Here is a 17,900-nt window from a genome sequence, read left to right as displayed (position 1 = left end):
GTTAATTTGAACGAAATATTACCAAAATAGTGTCCGTGTCCGGTCATTGGAACATTCTCATGTCCGCTTATAGGAATTGCTTTTGCATGAAAATTATGTGTTCATAAAATTTGTCCATTTATGGGAGCTGTCCGGTTATCAGAACTGTTCTCAATGGAAAACTTCACTGTATATAGATTTACACATGTACATAAATACATACATATGTATGTATGTATATATGGTACATATATGCCTGCGATAACTAAAAATCTGTATTTTACAACAACGTCAAGAATTTAGTGGAGCGAGTGCAATTGAGTTCAGACCACAGACACACACATATGCGTATCTACGATTAAAGCAAATCGGACACAGCCAAAGCGGTCGGTTAGTTATTTATAACAACGTTGAATATTATAAAAATCAAAAAAACGCAGCAACAAAACAAACAACCGAAAGCACTAAATTTGTATGGCGGAAAAGAAAAATGTACCGTTATACGTGTTACGATTACAACACTGTGCAGTTTAAAATATATTTATATACATAAATACATGTTCGTATACGAATATTACAACAAAATTTAGAATAAATCTCGGTGCAATTACAAACAAGGCGAAATTTATATGAATATGTATGTATGGTATATTTATACATACTTACATACATATGTATGTATGTATGTTAATTTTTAGCAAACAAGTGTCGAAATTAATCCCCAGCAGCATTAAGTATATTTATTATGTACATACATATGTATGTATGTACATATGTATGTATGTATATACATACAGTAAGTATATGTTTTTTAAGTCTTGTTCAGTCGTTATATGTATATTTATGTATGTAGGTGGAATAATTTAATAAAAAATTAAAAAAAAAGTTTTTGAAAAAAAAATTGAAATTTTGAAAAAAAAATAAAAAAATGAACAAAATAAATATTATTGAAAAAAAGAATAAAATTAAAAAAAAAATTTGAAAAAAAAATAAAACTTAAAAAAAAAAGAAAATTTTTGAAAAAAATTAAACTTTTTGGAAAAAAAATAAAATTAGAATTAAATAAAATTTTTGAAAAAATTAAACTTTTTGAAAAAAATTAAAATTACAAAAAAAATTTAAAATTAAAAAAAAACTAAAATTTTGAAAAAAAAATCGAACATGTTTGTTGTTTGAATGGTGAGCTAGCTGGAAAGAACGAATTTAAAAGTTTTTGTTCAAAGCCAGAGTTGGTTCTTTTTCAGGTTTCTACTGCAAGAAATATCAATAAGACCTTAATTTCGGTAGGGTTACCAGCGAACGACTGACAGTTTGTGATACAGCAATAGATACATACATATACTAAATACATTATAACTTATTGACAGTTTTTTGTGTACAAAAGCAAAAATTTGATTGCTGTTAATTATTTTGGTAATTCAAAAATTCACACCCAATCTTCCTATCGTCACTTTACCAGAACTATGAATTAATTTCAAAATATAAATATGTATTTTTTTGGCATTTTGGGTAAAGGTTTTAGCGCAAACTACTCGATAGATTTTAAATCTGTTGTTGTAGCGGTAGAAAACAAAAAATTTTATAAAAGGCGATTAAGTTGACAGTTCTTGGCCGGATATAAAACCGGATCCGTTACGATTACGCAACACCGATTGTCCTGCGAATGGGTCCTATAGATCAGGGGTGCCTACGTTGACGTCTGGCTCTCAACATATTGTTACCGTGTGGCTCCGGAGTTAAATTTCTAATTCACGCCTACTTCCTACATACATACATATACATACATACATATGTACATACATACATATACATACATATGTACATACATACATATATCATTATGTACGAAATCTAAAAGCCCAGGACAGTCGGGTCTACGTAACCTGAACGAGCCCGGATTTTTTATCCGGTTAAGGACTGTCGACTCGGTACAACAACATACATATCTAAAAGTCAAAGACAAAATAACCGCTATTTAAAAATAAAAAACAAAAGTTTTTGTTTAGATTTAATTTTAGTTCTATATTTTATTAAATATTTATTCAATGAGTTATAATTTAACTGCAGCTTCATGCTTTAAACAGTCTCAACTTTTTTTTTTGTTTTTTAATTCTAATTACAATACAATAATATGAATATCAGAAGAAATTAATACAAATGTTAAAATCATAAATAAACCAAAGTGTTATTAGTGCATTACACAGAATGCATAAACAGGTGCGAGATGTGTCACGTTATACAATTTGTGAGTTTATAAAAAAAAACTTGTTTTAAGAAAACTACCTAAAACTTTGCAGAAACAGTATATCTATACTAATTACTTATGTTACGAAGTAACGTTATAGCTAACAATAGTACGAAATATTGTGTTTCAAAATTTTCACACATATAATAATATTCGCAATGCAAATTTTTCTCTAATTTTAATATTTCTTTTTGTATTTGTATTTGCTTTGATGTGTGAACCGCCGCCCAACTTGCATACGCTGCACAATTATACGTCAGTATGTAAAAATGGCAGTTTCTGCAAGTGGTTGGCCGTCAACACACGCCGTCAATAATACTTCGCCGCGACGCTGCGCACCCCCTTTCCTTAATTTAGCTTACGCCTGGTACAAAATCCCACCAAAACTCGTTATCCTATTTCAGCTGCTAGACGACGATCCTCCTGTTCCTCCTTCTGCTCCTTAGTCAAACTTCTGCACTTCTACTCAATAAGCTCTACTCTAACGTTCAAAATTTTTTATTGTGTTAGGTTTATTACGACGCCACGTAGCTCCAATTAAGCCCGCTTTCTTCTTCTTAGGTTTCTGCTTTGTCTCCTTTTCGATTTTTATATATTTTTTCACTTTTTGCTCCTCACTAACGCGTTTGTACTTCTGCTTCTGTTTCTGCTGCTGCGGCTGCTGCACTACTTCTACCTCCTCACTTTGGACCAACACTCAATTCTTGGCGGCACACGTCTTTCGATTGTTATTGGTATTCATAAATTTAGTAACTAATTTGCGTGAATGTCCGTTAGGATCAAAGTGATTAGTGTGCTCGCTGGCCTCCTTCTTGCTGCGTTGCTTGCCACTGCGGCCCGAGAAGATGTGCTTGTCGTGGTCGAAGTTGTAGTGCTCGTATTCATCGAAATAAGCCTCAGACATTTTGTTTTTACTTTGGTTTTGCAGTTGATAAATTACAAATGAGATCTTGCGGTTGCTTTTTGCAGCTTTTGTTTTTAATTTCCTTCGAGTTCAACACTTTCTTTCAGTTGCTTCTCTTTGTTTGAGGATATTACTTGAAAATTTAAAGCTTTGATTTTTTGCTTTCTTCTAAACAAGTTGCTTATTCAGCACCTTTGAACGGTATGTCTTCACTTCACGAATTGTGTTATTCAATTAAACTGGATTTTTGCTGCGCACTTTCCTTTATATACCCAGCGGAGAGCCGGTGCAAAAAGCGCCGTTTTCTGATTTGACTCTGCTTTTAGTTTTGTTTTCGTTGTCATTGCCACTGTCGACACGGTATTTTTCGTATAGTTGTTTTTGTTTTTGCTTGGCGCTCGCTCTCTGCGTAGCTCTCGGTCGCGCAAAATGGGAGACCGGTTGGGGGCTTTATCAGACGTCTTGCCGTCTATTATAATATATAGTTCCTTTGTTTTTGAGATTTTTTTTTTGGAATACTGCGCAGTTTATTTTTGTTTTATAACATTTTGCCGTTTACCTTACATTGCTGCCACTTGCTCTTCAAGCATACATCCATATACATACATACATACACATGTACTTATACATGTATGTAGAGTAATTTCAACGTGGCCTCAACAGCTGAAAGCGCACGATAGGTAAAATCATAAATAAATAAATGTATGTGTAGTTATATGTACAACCAAAACAAAAACAAAAGCACATACAAACTTACCGTCATAAAACTATTCCATACTCACCACCACTCAATTCCAGCTGTTGTCGCTCAGCTATAATTTGCTTTCCATGCACACAGGGTGCGCGCGTCTGAGTTTCTAGAAAGTTGGAGCACTATCCGGAGTTGTAGGCTATGCTAAGTAGTCACATAAGTTAGATAAACCACTGTTCCGCATAGCTTTTTGATTACGTATCTGTTGGCACTTCTCGAAAAATCTCTGGAGTTAATAAGGTCGGAGTTGTATGTATGAATAACACTTGTGTTCACATTTTCACAACGAAAAGCTGACGCAATTTTAAACAAATTTTGTTAACGCGCACTATTTTTTAAATTGGAAACACTATGAAATTTTTTAACGCCGTCGGAGATCGCGTGTAACTCGAAAAATATTTAATTTTTTTCAAAAAATTTTTTTGTTTTCTGAAAATCTGTATAAATATGCGCTTAAAAATTAAAAATAATTTATTTTAAATAAAATTTATTTATTTTTGTGTTTTTAAAGAAAAATATACTGGTATTCGAATATAAAATATAGCATTTCGATTCAAAAACGTAAAAAAATAATATACATTATACAAGAGTTATGTATGTACATACATATGTGTGTATTTTTCGTTGTCAAATTTGCTGTAAAAATTAGAATTTAGCATTTCCGTTTCCCATTGGTAGAAAAGCAACAACTAAGGCAGATTTGAATACATTGTACATTAATACATATGTATATACATATATGTACATGTATGCATGTGTCCTAGGCTGGAAGTTCTAATCAACGTAAAAATATTATAAGAAAACCCAACTTGAGTCCTTGTTAAGAGTTGTTGCCCTCACATATTTTATATACTACATTTTATAAACAATTGTGTAAACAGATACATTTCTGATGAAATACATATAATTAAACGGCGCAGACGAAAAAAAATTAAAATTGTATTAACTTTTTATATTCTGAACGTTACTCAGAAAATCAAGAGCCACTTAGCGTAAATGCGACACTCTCATATAAATAAATGCATAAGTAAATACTATAAAGACAATAAGTTAACAAAAACAATAAACTAGAATTTTTCTATACATAATCCCACGCATCAATAGACGTTTTGCTAAACAGGCCAACGTGATTGTATGCACACACACAGAAAGCTATCTAATGCCAAAAGCAGCCACGCAATAAAAAGCCGTGACCGATTTTTGTTTTGCGTATCTTTGTTTTTATTATCATATTCGCCGGTTTGTTTACTTCGAAATGAATAAATTATATTTTTGTTGTACCAATAAGATGTATGCTTGTTAACAAATAATCTAGCAAGTTGTTGAAGTTTACCTTGTACGCCGCTGCTGCTGCTCCGCACCTCTGCACATCAACACATTGCTCTGGAATTTTCTTATCATAAACACTTGTATACACTTTCTTTTTTGGAACACTTAATGATTCACAGCACAAAACGCTATTTCATACAGCGTATCACAATAAACACACAAAAAAATGAATTGATGCGCACAACGCAATTGGCTAATTGGCAGCCGACTTTTTGCACACTTTTCTTTTATCAATAACACACTTAACTACATGGCCCGCACATTGCACTTGATTTATTTGCACACAGAACAGGTAGTTGTATTGATTTACGACTAATAAAAACCAAAAACATGACTTTAACACACTAAATTTATTAAATTACGGCACTTTCACGAAATTCTTTTACACGAAACTTTAAAATGGCGGAATAACTGACCGGAGCTGGTTAAACGGTAAATGTTTGGCAGGTCAGTGACGTCGGAGAAAGAAAAGTGCAGGATGTACCAAAGTTTTAGATGTTATGTTATAAAAAATTCTTATTGGAATGTTTAGTTCTTGTGAAAGCACCGGAAGTTGGGGTGACAATTCACTGTACAACTCAAATATCAATATCTTAAGTTATCCCAACATAACATAACTTATCATAATAATCATTGTTATAATTAAGTAGATAAGACAACTATGTTTTAATTTTTTTTTAAATTATTAGCCGACACGAAATCATTGCAATCACCCTGTGTCAATTCTTAAACTCCCATCTGTCATTCCAGTTGCTGCAAAATTGTCAAGCGACGCGCGCGGAAATGCTTATTGTTCATAAAATTCGTAGTCCGGTGAAAATCTAATTACTTCCGATTAATCCAATTTTAAATTAATAAAATAACAATTCCGTCTAAGCATTAGGCTCAGGCGCATATGTGTAATAAATTATCTACAGTGTATACAAAAGTTTGTGATAAATATGATATATTTTGCAAATGTCTATGCAGAGTCCTTTTGCCTGTGCCGCTACCCAGTGCAAATGGAAGTTAAAATCTGTAAGCAACGTCTCATACTAAGTATTCATGAAATAAGTGAAGCGTATCCATGTCAAAATAGGCAAAGTTCGCTCTCTACACCATCTTCTTTGCAAAATATCATTCGGAGATTATATTAGCAAAGTCCTCTAGTCCGTGATAGCCCTCCATGTGCAAATGTGTGATTTAAGTGAAAAAAATCTATAATTATTACAAAAATGTGGTTTATCAATATAAAAATTAGCATAGTTCCATTTATATTCCATAATATGTGTGCAAGTGTGCTTCTATTAGCTATATCCTATAGCCTGCGCCTGGAAGTGTGTGGCCAAAGTGAAAAGTGTTTATAATTATTAGAAAAGTGTATTTCATCAATGCCAAAGTGTGAACATCCTAAAACTATTTTCTGAAAATGTGCAGAAAAGCTTATATTAGTTAAGCCTATTATCAATATACAATATACAAGTGAAAAAATCTATCATTATTAGAAAAATGTAGTCTATTAATATAAAAATAAGCAAAGTTCCATTTATCTTCCATATTATGAGTGCAAGTCTTCTTATATTAGCGATATCCTATAGCCTGCGCCAGAAAGTGTGTGCCAAAGTGAAAAATTTGTATAATTATTACAAAAGTGTATTTCATTCATGTCGAAGTGTGCAAAGCTCAATCTCCTAAGCTATTTTTTGCAAGTGTGCAGAAAAGGCTAAAAAATAATTATAATAAACATTTTCAAAGAAAAATTCCAACCCACATTTGCAACGAACCAGCTAACAGGTAAGTGTTGTTACTACCATTATAATCAATCACAAAATTGCATTTAATGCGTAAAATTTATTCAACTATTAACATTATTGCTTAATATATTTGTAACTGTCGCAACAACTGCATTTGGTTTAGGCGCAATGGATACTTGTCGTTTGTTTTGTGTTAAAATAGTGGCCTTCTTTTTCGTGCGAGCTTTTTTTGTCAAATCTTTCATGTTAATTTTTTCTTTCTTCACATTCAATAGTTCGGCTTTATCGATTCCAGTCAACGGTGGTAAATCGAATTCGTCACAGACATTATTTTCAAAAGCATTCTCAACTATCTCCGGCAATTCCAATTGCACTTCCTTCTCAGTATGCACACGTTGTACATGTTCCTTCACTTTATCCGAACGATGACTGCTAAATGAACATAATTGACATTTATATTTGTGTATTTCATCAGTAGAATGTTTGAGCGCATGCCGTTTCAAATTCTTACTTTGACTAAATTTACAACCACAAACCTCACATACAAATGGACGCTCTTGTTTATGCGTTTCCATATGTATACGTAGATTTTCTTTGCGATTTGCGTGGTGATTACAATCAGGATATGGGCATTTAAAGTATTCGCCAGTATGTTGTAATTTATGTGATTTTAGTGCTTTCATATGGGTTGTGCTATAACCGCAAACATCACAAAGCATTTGCTTTTCTTTATTGTGTATTAACATATGGCTGTTCAAGCCTTGCTTCCACTTGAAACCTTTTCCGCAGTGTTGACATTGATGTGGTGTTTCGGTTGTGTGCTTGGGTAAATGTATGGTTAGCGCTGCGCGATTGACAAATCGAGCACCGCACTCTAGGCAGAAGAACGGTTTCTTCAAATTGCTCAGATGGTGCTGAATATGCGCTTCATACTCGCGCCATGCCAGAAAGCCAACTTCACACAGCGAGCAGGTGAGATGAGAGGGTTCGCAGCTACTCATATGTGTGATCATTTCCTGGACGCGATAGCATTTGAAATCACAACCGATGCAATAGTTGATTTTACTGCTGGAACTTGTGGCCCGTGGATTCTTTAGCTTAAAATTCGAAAAAAAAAAAATAGAAATATAATAAAAAATATACTTAGTTATTCAGTCATAAACAACATGGCCTACTTACATTGAAAAAGTTGCGCTGATCTTTAAATATATCCCGATTACCTAAATTGACATCACGCTTCTTCTCCGCCTCTGTTTCTGCCGTCTCTTTCTTTACCAGAATCTCAGCCTCATTCTGGACATCACATTCTTGACTTATGACCGCCAGATTATTTCCATTCACTGTAGGCACCAATTCATCTGGCAATTCAAATAAATTCATTAACTCTGTCACTGCTAAAATCTTTGCCAATTGCTTAAAATGCGGTTCATGTTCCTTTGATATGGAAACTATATCTTCGTAGAAGAAGTCCATCATGGTGTGCAAACATTGTGTACAACTGAAATTATTGATGGTCACCTTTAATGGATTGTGTATGGAAAATTGCAATGATTTTTGTATGAATTGTGGTCCGCCAATGAAGCGACTTTGTGCGCCAACAACACAAAAGTGTCCGAATTCTGCATTTGCATCATCGCCAGCCACATCCAATTCCAATTCGATTATTAAATCACAGTATTGGCCAGAACGACGTTGATTGTTTAGGTAGTTGGAAACTTTGGAGTGCAGCGGTTTATGTAGAGTTGGCACTAATTCAAGAGCTGTATTCATTATCCATTAACTTGTTTATTTTTCTAAATCCGAGCTGTTGCAATTTATTTGTTTACCTTAATTTGAAATAGAAAGCAAACAGCTGATTCTGCCACATGGTTGCACTGGCTAAATGAAAAAAGATTAGAAGGTATTAGGGATGTAGCAAAATTTTATAATTTTAATTTTGGCATAAGGAAGTTAATTTGGCAAATGTTTAATTTTGTATTTTGTGTTATTAATAAATTATGCAATAATAAAAATATAATTACAACACTTTAGGTATTGTACCTACATATTAAGATAATTTTAAAGAATTTATTATTTATATATTTTAAATTTCTCCATTTGATTAAAAGTTGGGATCTTCGTATTCTGTCGTCTTCAAAGACAATAATTTAAAACAACAAAAAATTGTTTTTATGTTTATTTAGACGAAATAAATAATTCAATTTATTTTTTTTATATCTCTTCATATGGATGAATATTGGTGATATTGTTATCTAAATTCGAGAAACCAAGACTGAATGAGATCGAAAAATTTAAAGTAAATATTCATCCAAAATTCTTAACCAATAAAAATTAGAGACATAAATTGACTATTATTTTATTAGAAATTTCGTTGGAAACTGTCTGACTACTGTCCTTTTGCGTCTTTTTCAGTATATGTATTTTTTTCACTCAAATAAGTCGAACTTTGTGCCTGAAAACTGTTCTTCTTATTTTTTTTTTTAAATCTCTGCTAAAAGTTATCGTACTTCAGAGAACTTTAGCTGTCAATAATTTTCCATGATGACAACATTTGGCATCATGTTGCAAGACCGATTAAAAACTATTTGGAAAACAGCGGCTGGGAAGTTTTGGTCCACCTGCCTTCTAGACCAGACCTTACCCCTTCTGACTGCCATTTGTTACGGTCATTGCAGAACGCCCTCGCTGGAATACGGTTTACATAAAGACAAGGTAACAAAAATGGCTTCATTCTAGGACGCCAAGCAGGCGCGCTTCCATTGGAATGGATTCCGCAAATTGCCAGAAAGATGAGAAAATTATATTGCTTCAGATGTACCATACTTAGCATAATAGTATTGTATATGTTTTAGTTAATTAAATCCCATATTATTAGTCTCGTATTTGTATTGAAAGTACATTTCTTTCTCTTGAAACTGGATACCTTAAGACTACTGCTGAACTGCTGATGTTGATAGTGTAGGAGGGCCTTATTAATATTTTTTTTTTTTGTTTTGGGAACTCTTAAAGTCAGATAGACTAGGTAGCTTATCCATGCGTCCCACTATCTTCTCCCTGGGAGGGATGTCACAAGCTTTTTTTAAAGAAATTATGTCAACTCTCTTAATTGTACAGAAATCCACTCTGATCTTGAAACCTATAAAATTACATTACTGTATGTCGGTTTGAGTTTAAATTTGAACACAGATTAAATTATGCAAATTAAGGCACTACTCTCTTCATAAAAAACACACACTTCGATATAAATGAGACAAAAAATCTCCATCAAATGGGAATAAAGCATAGTAAATTTATTTACAAACATCGAAAGCGGGAGAGCGCACGTAACTGAAATATTTTACACTTGTGGGTGCGGGCGTACATATGTATGTCAAAGGTTCCCTGCAATGGTGAGCTTCAGTCGGCGCTTACGACCGCACGTGGAAGGTGGTACTTTGGAAACGATAGTTACGCGGGCTGCTGGCTACGGGTTGGACTTTTGGCGTGGAATAAATTTATTGTTTGATTACTGAAAGCTGCCGCAGCGTGAAAGAGCACAGCTCCCGTAGTGTAAATAGACATGGTCAAACATTTGCTTTAGAAGAGAACACCAGTACAGGTGTTGTTATTGTTTATTGAGAGTAAAAATGCAAATAATGATATTTAAATAAATAAACAAGCAACATTAAGCATTTAAGTAAAATTACAATTTGATTACATCAACATAGTAAACAAATCGAATAAGCGTGAAAAAAGTGAGCGCAAACACATGTGAAAGCGTGTATTTTTTAGCGCCGACTTTAATGAAATTTAAATCAAAAGCGGAAATGGCAAAACAGTGACTAAAAAGCTGTGCTTTCAGATGTGAAATTGTTGCAATGATAAAAATGTTAAGCAATAGTTGGATTGTAGGTGTATATTATGTATGTATATATTGTACATACAAAATATCGTCAAATAGAATTTTTTGTAAATTTTTTTTGCTTCGTAACAATGTTTAGTTAAAATCTTACTGGGGGTTCTAATGAATGAAAACCTTAACCCTTATATTTCCCATGTTTTTAACATATTTTGCTATGGGAAATGATAATAACATTTTTAACTTGGAAAAGAAGACATAAAAAATTTTAGTAATATAAAGATTGTTTCTATTAGTGGAGAAGTTCGATTTCAAGCCTCAGACTCTGTAACTTGCAACTATCTAAACATTTTAATTTTCCATTGAATTTTTTACTTTAAAAATTTTTGTTTAGTGTCGTCTGTCTCATCAGATTGTATAACTGGCTTCGTAACGATATTCATGATTTTTTCTTTTTTTTTTTTTTAATAAATTGTAATCAAAATTCATATTGACGACCCGCTATATATTTTTCTGATTTGGGTCTTCAAGACAAAAACGGTTATTTTTCCGGCCTTGTGCGCGGGACGTAGTGCTTATATTATCTTCGAAACATGATGTAATCAGGATTATGTCTTTATGACCTTTCCTGAAAAATTTTTGCCGATTAGTTTTGAACAGCTTTATAATCATCCTTGAAACTTTTGTGTAGCCAGTCAATTCTAGATAGACCTATTTCTCTCAGGCTTCAAAGATAAATGTCTATCTTTTTACCCCGTAGAAAAATAATTGTCCAATCACTTGTTATTTTTTGCGATAAAGTCCCAAATTAGATGACTGGAATGTACTTAATTTGCATTTAATTTCATATTAGCACTATATATGGCAATTCATCATCAGTATATATAATTACTTATGGCTAAATATTCTGTGAAACTAATTTAATTGCTATTGTTGAGAACAATTCTTCGATATCAAATCGCATGCATCGATTGTTGAAATAATTGCGATAAGAAAAAGTAGGGAAGAGCTGAATACAAGCAGTACAAGTTTATCCGACACAAGGTCCATAAGTCCATAAATTTATGATTCTTTAACTAACCAGATTATAACGATTAGAAGCTTTCAGTTTCAGTGCTTATAGTAGTAGATCTTGCTTTGTTTGGATTTCGTAATGTTGTGATCATTTGAAATATCATCAGCTTCACTCGTTTACCCTTCTAAAAAAAGATGACTGCATCCTCCAATAGTTTCGATATTTTAATACAACCTAAGTGTATTCATGCCTCGGGTATAAAATCGAAAAAAGTTCCTGAGTTGCCATTTATGTAGTTCTCGCTTAACCTTTTTAAATTTACTCTTGAATGTCTATATGTATATGTAAATATGTATTTCTACAGATGCAAGGCAGGTGTTGTTTACATACTGAGTCTGATGCTCCGCTATAGCAACATGCTCGCTTACAATTACATTTATGAAGCTCAGCGTAAATATAACTACTTATGTCAAGTTGATGCTTGCTTCAGCGACATCTAGCCAATTGGGGCTTGTAAACAGTATACGCTTGAAGGTCTTCCGCGATCAGGTCGTGTGCTCAATTTGGCGCAGTGTCAGAGTTATTTGCTGATATGGTGTATGATTATGTAGATCTAGATATTTTTATGAATGAAAAACCGTAGAGAATTAGAGTAGGTAAATATTACTAAAAGAAGAAAAAAGTAATAAAGTGGTCTGATCTGAACATTTTGTTCGGAGAGCGCATCATAGCCTTGGACCATAACCCGGGCTAAATTTCGGGAAGATATCCCATCAAATAAAAAAATGTTTCCACACAATACTGGGCTTAGATCGATCACTTTTGTATCGCAGATATATCCTGGTGGACCGATATCGGCGAAGCCAACAAATTAGCAGAGTTTTGGGGAGAAAAACGCGATCGATATCTCAAATAATGAGGGACTAAGTAGTTTGCCTATATACAGACAGACAAATGTTGCTAAATAACTATATGTAGAATCTCCGACGTTTGCTTTTGGGTGTTGTAAACTTCGTGACAAATTTAATATACTCTTTTCAAGGTAAAGAAATGAGACGCAGGCTCGTTGTGGACGATCTTTAGTGTTAGAAAGACCACAAAATCTTAAGTGAGAGTTTGTGAAGAAATCAAGCCCTGTTTTTACTGGATATTTTAAGCCCGTATCATCTCTGAAACAGAAATGAAAGTAGAATATTCATTCATATATGAAAGATATTTCTATAAACTAAGACAAAGCCTCCCAAGCCATCCAAGCTTAGAATAAGTGGGGTTTTTCGTATATTCTCAAGTAATATGAATCTGTGAATTCTTATAACTACCTCTTTTTTGCATATGTGACACTGTCAGAACAAAAAAATGGAAGAGCTTGTTATCTCATCATGACAAAAGTTTTGCCTTTATGTCTATATGTCTAAATAAAACGATGTGTAAAATGAAGGAGATTTCAATCGAAATCTCTGCAATTAAACAAAGAGCGTTTCTTTGTCGTGTCTTCTACCTTCTCTTCACTTAATTTTATACTTCTCTAAAGGAAAGGCAATGAAAATATTTTAAAATCTATTAACTTTGAAGTCCACTTAAGATTTTTTTATTAGGAGCCTCTACTTGTCCGACACTAGTTCAAGTCGCACCTTGGGCTCACTAGAGTCCACTATGCAAGATATTATCAAATAAGACAGTGAATTTTTTTTACATATCGAGGAAGTGGAAATGATACTGCCAAATGTCCAAATAAATGATTCTCCTCATTACCGAATTTCCCAATTTGGGGAATTACTCCATTTCTATGTAATTATTTGAACTGTGTTTACTTATGTTACAATACTAATGTACAATTATTCCAACTATTGTCTTAAGTTGTAAGCACAAATGATATTGTAAACAAATCTAGAACGATTCAAACACTCAAACTGAACGGTTGAAATTGCACGCGCTGTCCGTCGCCAGTCGCAAGTCAGCCAGTTTGAAAGCGCTTTATACGAGAACAAAGTGCATGTGGTCGCGTTGTCACTTAAGTGAATAACGAGCGTGTAAAATAAAGCAATTTTCACACACGACGTCAAGTGTTGCAGTTGAAAAATTAACTGAAAAGATAAACAAACTGAAAAAACGTGAAAAGTGTTTTAAATTAATTTAATTCAAGTGGTCGCGTCAGCAGTAAGTGAAAGTGATAAATACAAATAACAGTACAATACACACATATATACATATTTGTATAACATACACAGAGGCGCTACACCCTGTACTGCAGCAGTTACGTTTTGAAAATGTCAGCAATAAAAGTGTGTGAAGCGCTCGTGGGGCTTTACATTTATGCGCTGTGTGGCCTAAGCACGGTTTCCGCGCTGCCTTACAACTACGATGACATACACGATTTAAGCGCCACGCGTCCCGACGCGCAACCAAAACAATTGCGGCTCTGGCTGACAATAAGTGCGCGCCATCGTTTTTTGGAGGTGTCTTGGACCAATGCGCCTGCGCACAAGGATGATCACATATTGATTACAATGCAGGCGCCACATAAATTTGAACGCGTCGAGCTTACTACGGGCACGCCGCTAGCCGCGTTTGATAACGCAGAAGGCAGCGGCTTTGTGCCAAACGATGGCGTTACCGAACGCAGCACTTCCTCGCCGACGCGCTATCTACTCGAACGTGAAAACAAACACAATTACGTTGCGCGTTCGAATGCGAGCGACACTTTTGAAGGTAGCGGCTTTGTGGATACTTACAACGCGGCGCCACCCACAGCATCAATGCCCCCGCGTCTTTATTGGATTTCAAACAATGGCAGCGGTGATATAGTCGCTGCATTACAACCAAGCGCCGCCGCGCAATGGTTCACCACGGGTGTATATTTTGATTATGGGCTCTCACGCAATGTGACCGCCAAAACGGGCTGCTATGGCTTTTGGGCGAGTTATGTGAATGCCAGTGGTGATATATTGGCCACCAGCTGTTTGCGCGCCTACCCGCGGTGGATGCGCGAAATGCGCGCACAGGTGGGTGGTATGCGTATGCGCGATCTCTTCATACCTGGCACACACGACTCCGGCTCGTATAGACCCAATTTCGATCCACTACTGCGCGAAACGATCGTCACAAAGTATGCGCTGACACAGGATGATGATATACGCGGTCAGTTGTTGCACGGTGTACGTTATTTGGATATACGCGTTGGTTATTATCGCAATACGCCCGAGCGTTTCTACATTAATCATGGCGTTACACGACAGCGTCCTCTAGCGGAAATTATCGAGCAAGTTAAAGAGTTCGTCTTGGAGACAAATGAGATTGTGATATTCGGTTTGAAAGAGTTTCCGGTTGGTGAGTAAATTTCGGAACGCTCGTTTCTAGTTATATTTAAGGGTTTAGTAACTCATTAACATACCTATATTAAACTGCAGGTTTCGGCAAAGGTCTTGGCGTTCATCGTCTGCTGGTCAGTTTCTTACAGCAGCAATTTGGCGATGTTATCGTGCATCCTTCAGCGTCATGGCGCGCAACATTAAACGATATTTGGTCAAGGCAACAGAACGTCATTTTGGCTTATGATAAGGGCCAAGTAGTGGCTGAATTTCCAAATACACTATTTCGATCGGTGGAGCAACGTTGGGGCAATGTGCAAACATGGCCAAAGCTGGAGAAGTACTTACGTTCAATTAACAACTTTGATGTTTCGTAAGTGGATCGAAAATTTGATAAAAGCCTAAAGAAATTCAAAACTTAAATAAACTTTAGGGGTTATATCGCCTGCTGAATTTCAAATATCGGTTTTGCTAATATATATTTTTTGTAGACATATGTACATATTTGACGATATTATCCGAAAATTTTAAGTTGATCTAGCAAATAGTTTGGGAAATATGAGTATTTTTAAGATTTCTTTAGCTTAATGTAATCGGCTCAAAGAACTTTAAACGTGTTTTTCTCGAAACGATGTTTTCAGAGTCGGTGAAAAAATTTTGTTCGAAACGACTGAACCGATCAACTTGAAATTTTCACATTATTTTCTTAGATACATATACGTATTTGTAATGTAATTATCGAAGGAATAAGATGTTGATAATAATTTTGATTTTATAAGACACTCTCGAGGGTAAAGTCCTAGTACTTCGGTCATTACCCGCATTAATCTGTTGTAATTATAATAACTCTCCATTCCTTGCAGTCGCCTATCAAGCCGACCCATTGCTGATATGGCAGAACTTACACCCGACACGTGGGGTGTTATACTCGATAAATATGGTGGACTGCGAAAAATGGCCGATCAAGTCAATTGGCGTATTTCAGAACTTTATCGCGACGAATTGGGCGCAAATGCGAATATTGTAGCGGTGGATTTCATTCGTGGCACCAGCCTAATGGATATCGCTCTCGAATGGAATAAACGTAAAGTTGTGTACTATTAGTAGTAGAAGTGAATTTACATATAAAACTCTATATGTAATTTAGATATCTAAATCCGCCTTAGTTTATGGTGCATTTTCTTAAAATAAAAATACAGGTTCAAAAGTTTTGTATCAAATATAAAAATAAAAGAACCGCAGAATTTAGCTCACCAAGTTATTCTCTTTTCTCGGTCAGTGAAAAAAAAAATTATTTTAAAATTATTGAGAATATTTGTGAAATAAATTAAGCCAAAGTATTATATTTATGAAGACAGACATGTTAGTCATTATGATTATAACTTTTTACAAATTTTATATTCAACAAAAAATGTAAAAAATATATTCAGATCATATAGAATATTGTTGTTTTTTTATTTTATTAAGCAATGACAATTTTTATAATAAAATAAAAAATGTATACATTGTAGTATGGTATATATTATAAAGGAATAAAATTATGTGACAACTAAAAAGGAGCTTGTCGCTAATTCGTACAATTTTTATTTGTTTCATTGTAACTTTTCCATTTAACACAATGTGTAAAATACTTACAAAATATAAACCCAATATTGTCTCGTTATTTTTTTTTATCTATATTTATTCATATTTCTAATAACATTTTGTATTAGTTCGTTTCGTTTCTAAACATTCAAAAAATACCATAACAGCTCCAATAGTGTGATTTTGGTAACCAGTTGTAAGCGAAAATATGAAATATTCTACTCTGAGAGAGTTCTCTCTTAATGGAGTTGTATTGCTCTCCGTTTGAAGTTCTCTGCAGTCTCCAAATTTACTTTAAAACAAAAAAAAAACCTTAACCTCGGTGTACCGAAGCTAAAATACCTTTCAGCAAAGAAGTTTCCATACAAGAAATTGATTTTGAAAGTTCTGTTAGTATGGTAGCTATATGGTATAGTGGACCGATCGGGAAATATTCTTCAACTACTCGTATGATACCTTTGCCTTGGGCAATAATCGTCAAATAGAAAAGTGTTCCATATAAGAATTTGATTTTCATCGTTCAGTTTGTGTAAAACGGGATAAAATTTAATACTCGTATCCTCAAATAGTGTCTTATTTTGCCGATGAAAGCCGGTAAATAGTTTGTTTGCATCCATTTAGTTCATTCAACGTTTCTTTTTGATAAGTCTATGAAGACATCATTCCGAGAGCGCCTGAGTGAATTAAGTTGCATTTTTTATTACATCCATTTCTTATAACCGGCAACGTTTCTATTCGATCTTGATAATGTCTTTCCGCTGTGAGACTTCAAGTTTACGCAACAACAAGAAAAAGTTAAGTAAAGCAGAAACCCTCTTGCCTCTATTTTTTTTATTGGAACGAAGCTCCTTTCTCATCTTGGAGAAGATAATTTTGCTACGGCTACCTGAAAAAAAAATAGCAAAACTATTCTAAGAAATAACCCGTAAGAAATAGACTCATCGGATGTCTTTCCCTTTAGGTTTTGCAAAATAATTAGGCATGAAAAGAAATTGTGTATGAACTTAGTTTTGGGTGAAAGCGAAACCCTCTAGAGCGCGACAGACTGCAAACTACATTTTTATTTTTAACTACAGATCTTCTTTAACTACCTCATACAACGAAGATACAGCTTTTTATATACACTACTGGTCACTAGGTTTAGTATTTATTGTTTTAATGATATAGAAATTTGGAAATACGGGCTCCAACAATATTTTGAAGGAAACGCCGTT

At 34.2% G+C, this 17,900-nt stretch overlaps 4 protein-coding genes and 1 long non-coding RNA gene across 7 annotated transcripts in view; 1 reads left to right on the top strand and 4 right to left on the bottom strand.

Annotated features, from left to right (window-relative positions):
* The window catches only part of LOC126752344 (uncharacterized), a 203,374-nt gene that overhangs the window by 7,963 nt on the left and 177,511 nt on the right, over positions 1 to 17,900 (bottom strand). The gene's annotated exons all lie outside the window — the stretch shown is intronic.
* LOC126752347 (uncharacterized) overlaps positions 1 to 17,900 on the bottom strand; it is a 453,313-nt gene that overhangs the window by 379,843 nt on the left and 55,570 nt on the right. The window lies entirely within an intron of this gene.
* LOC126752346 (nuclear protein 1) lies at positions 2,829 to 3,384 on the bottom strand. Its single transcript, XM_050463070.1, has one exon. It carries the CDS (start codon positions 3,126 to 3,128, stop codon positions 2,922 to 2,924), a length of 207 nt encoding a protein of 68 aa, XP_050319027.1. The 5' UTR covers positions 3,129 to 3,384; the 3' UTR covers positions 2,829 to 2,921.
* LOC126752325 (zinc finger and BTB domain-containing protein 24) lies at positions 7,019 to 8,785 on the bottom strand. The gene is made up of 2 exons (XM_050463042.1): positions 8,121 to 8,785; positions 7,019 to 8,038 (listed from the first exon to the last, which is right to left on the bottom strand). Exons 1-2 carry the CDS (start codon positions 8,709 to 8,711, stop codon positions 7,043 to 7,045), a joined length of 1,587 nt encoding a protein of 528 aa, XP_050318999.1. The 5' UTR covers positions 8,712 to 8,785; the 3' UTR covers positions 7,019 to 7,042.
* Positions 10,333 to 16,683, top strand: LOC126752326 (PI-PLC X domain-containing protein 1). Of its 3 annotated transcripts, none has more exons than XM_050463045.1 (4): positions 10,333 to 10,675; positions 13,686 to 15,121; positions 15,202 to 15,475; positions 15,966 to 16,683. In XM_050463045.1, exons 2-4 carry the CDS (start codon positions 14,062 to 14,064, stop codon positions 16,204 to 16,206), a joined length of 1,575 nt encoding a protein of 524 aa, XP_050319002.1. In that variant the 5' UTR covers positions 10,333 to 10,675; positions 13,686 to 14,061; the 3' UTR covers positions 16,207 to 16,683. The 3 variants fall into 3 exon arrangements, with proteins under 3 accessions (XP_050319002.1, XP_050319001.1, XP_050319000.1); XM_050463044.1 differs by having other exon boundaries at positions 13,652 to 15,121; XM_050463043.1 differs by having other exon boundaries at positions 10,333 to 10,828; positions 13,652 to 15,121.

The sequence above is a fragment of the Bactrocera neohumeralis genome, chromosome 3, assembly GCF_024586455.1.
Source record: "Bactrocera neohumeralis isolate Rockhampton chromosome 3, APGP_CSIRO_Bneo_wtdbg2-racon-allhic-juicebox.fasta_v2, whole genome shotgun sequence".
Taxonomy (NCBI): Eukaryota; Metazoa; Arthropoda; class Insecta; order Diptera; family Tephritidae; genus Bactrocera; species Bactrocera neohumeralis.
The sequence above is the reverse complement of the archived record's forward strand: the minus strand, read 5'-3'. Positions and strand labels throughout refer to the sequence as shown.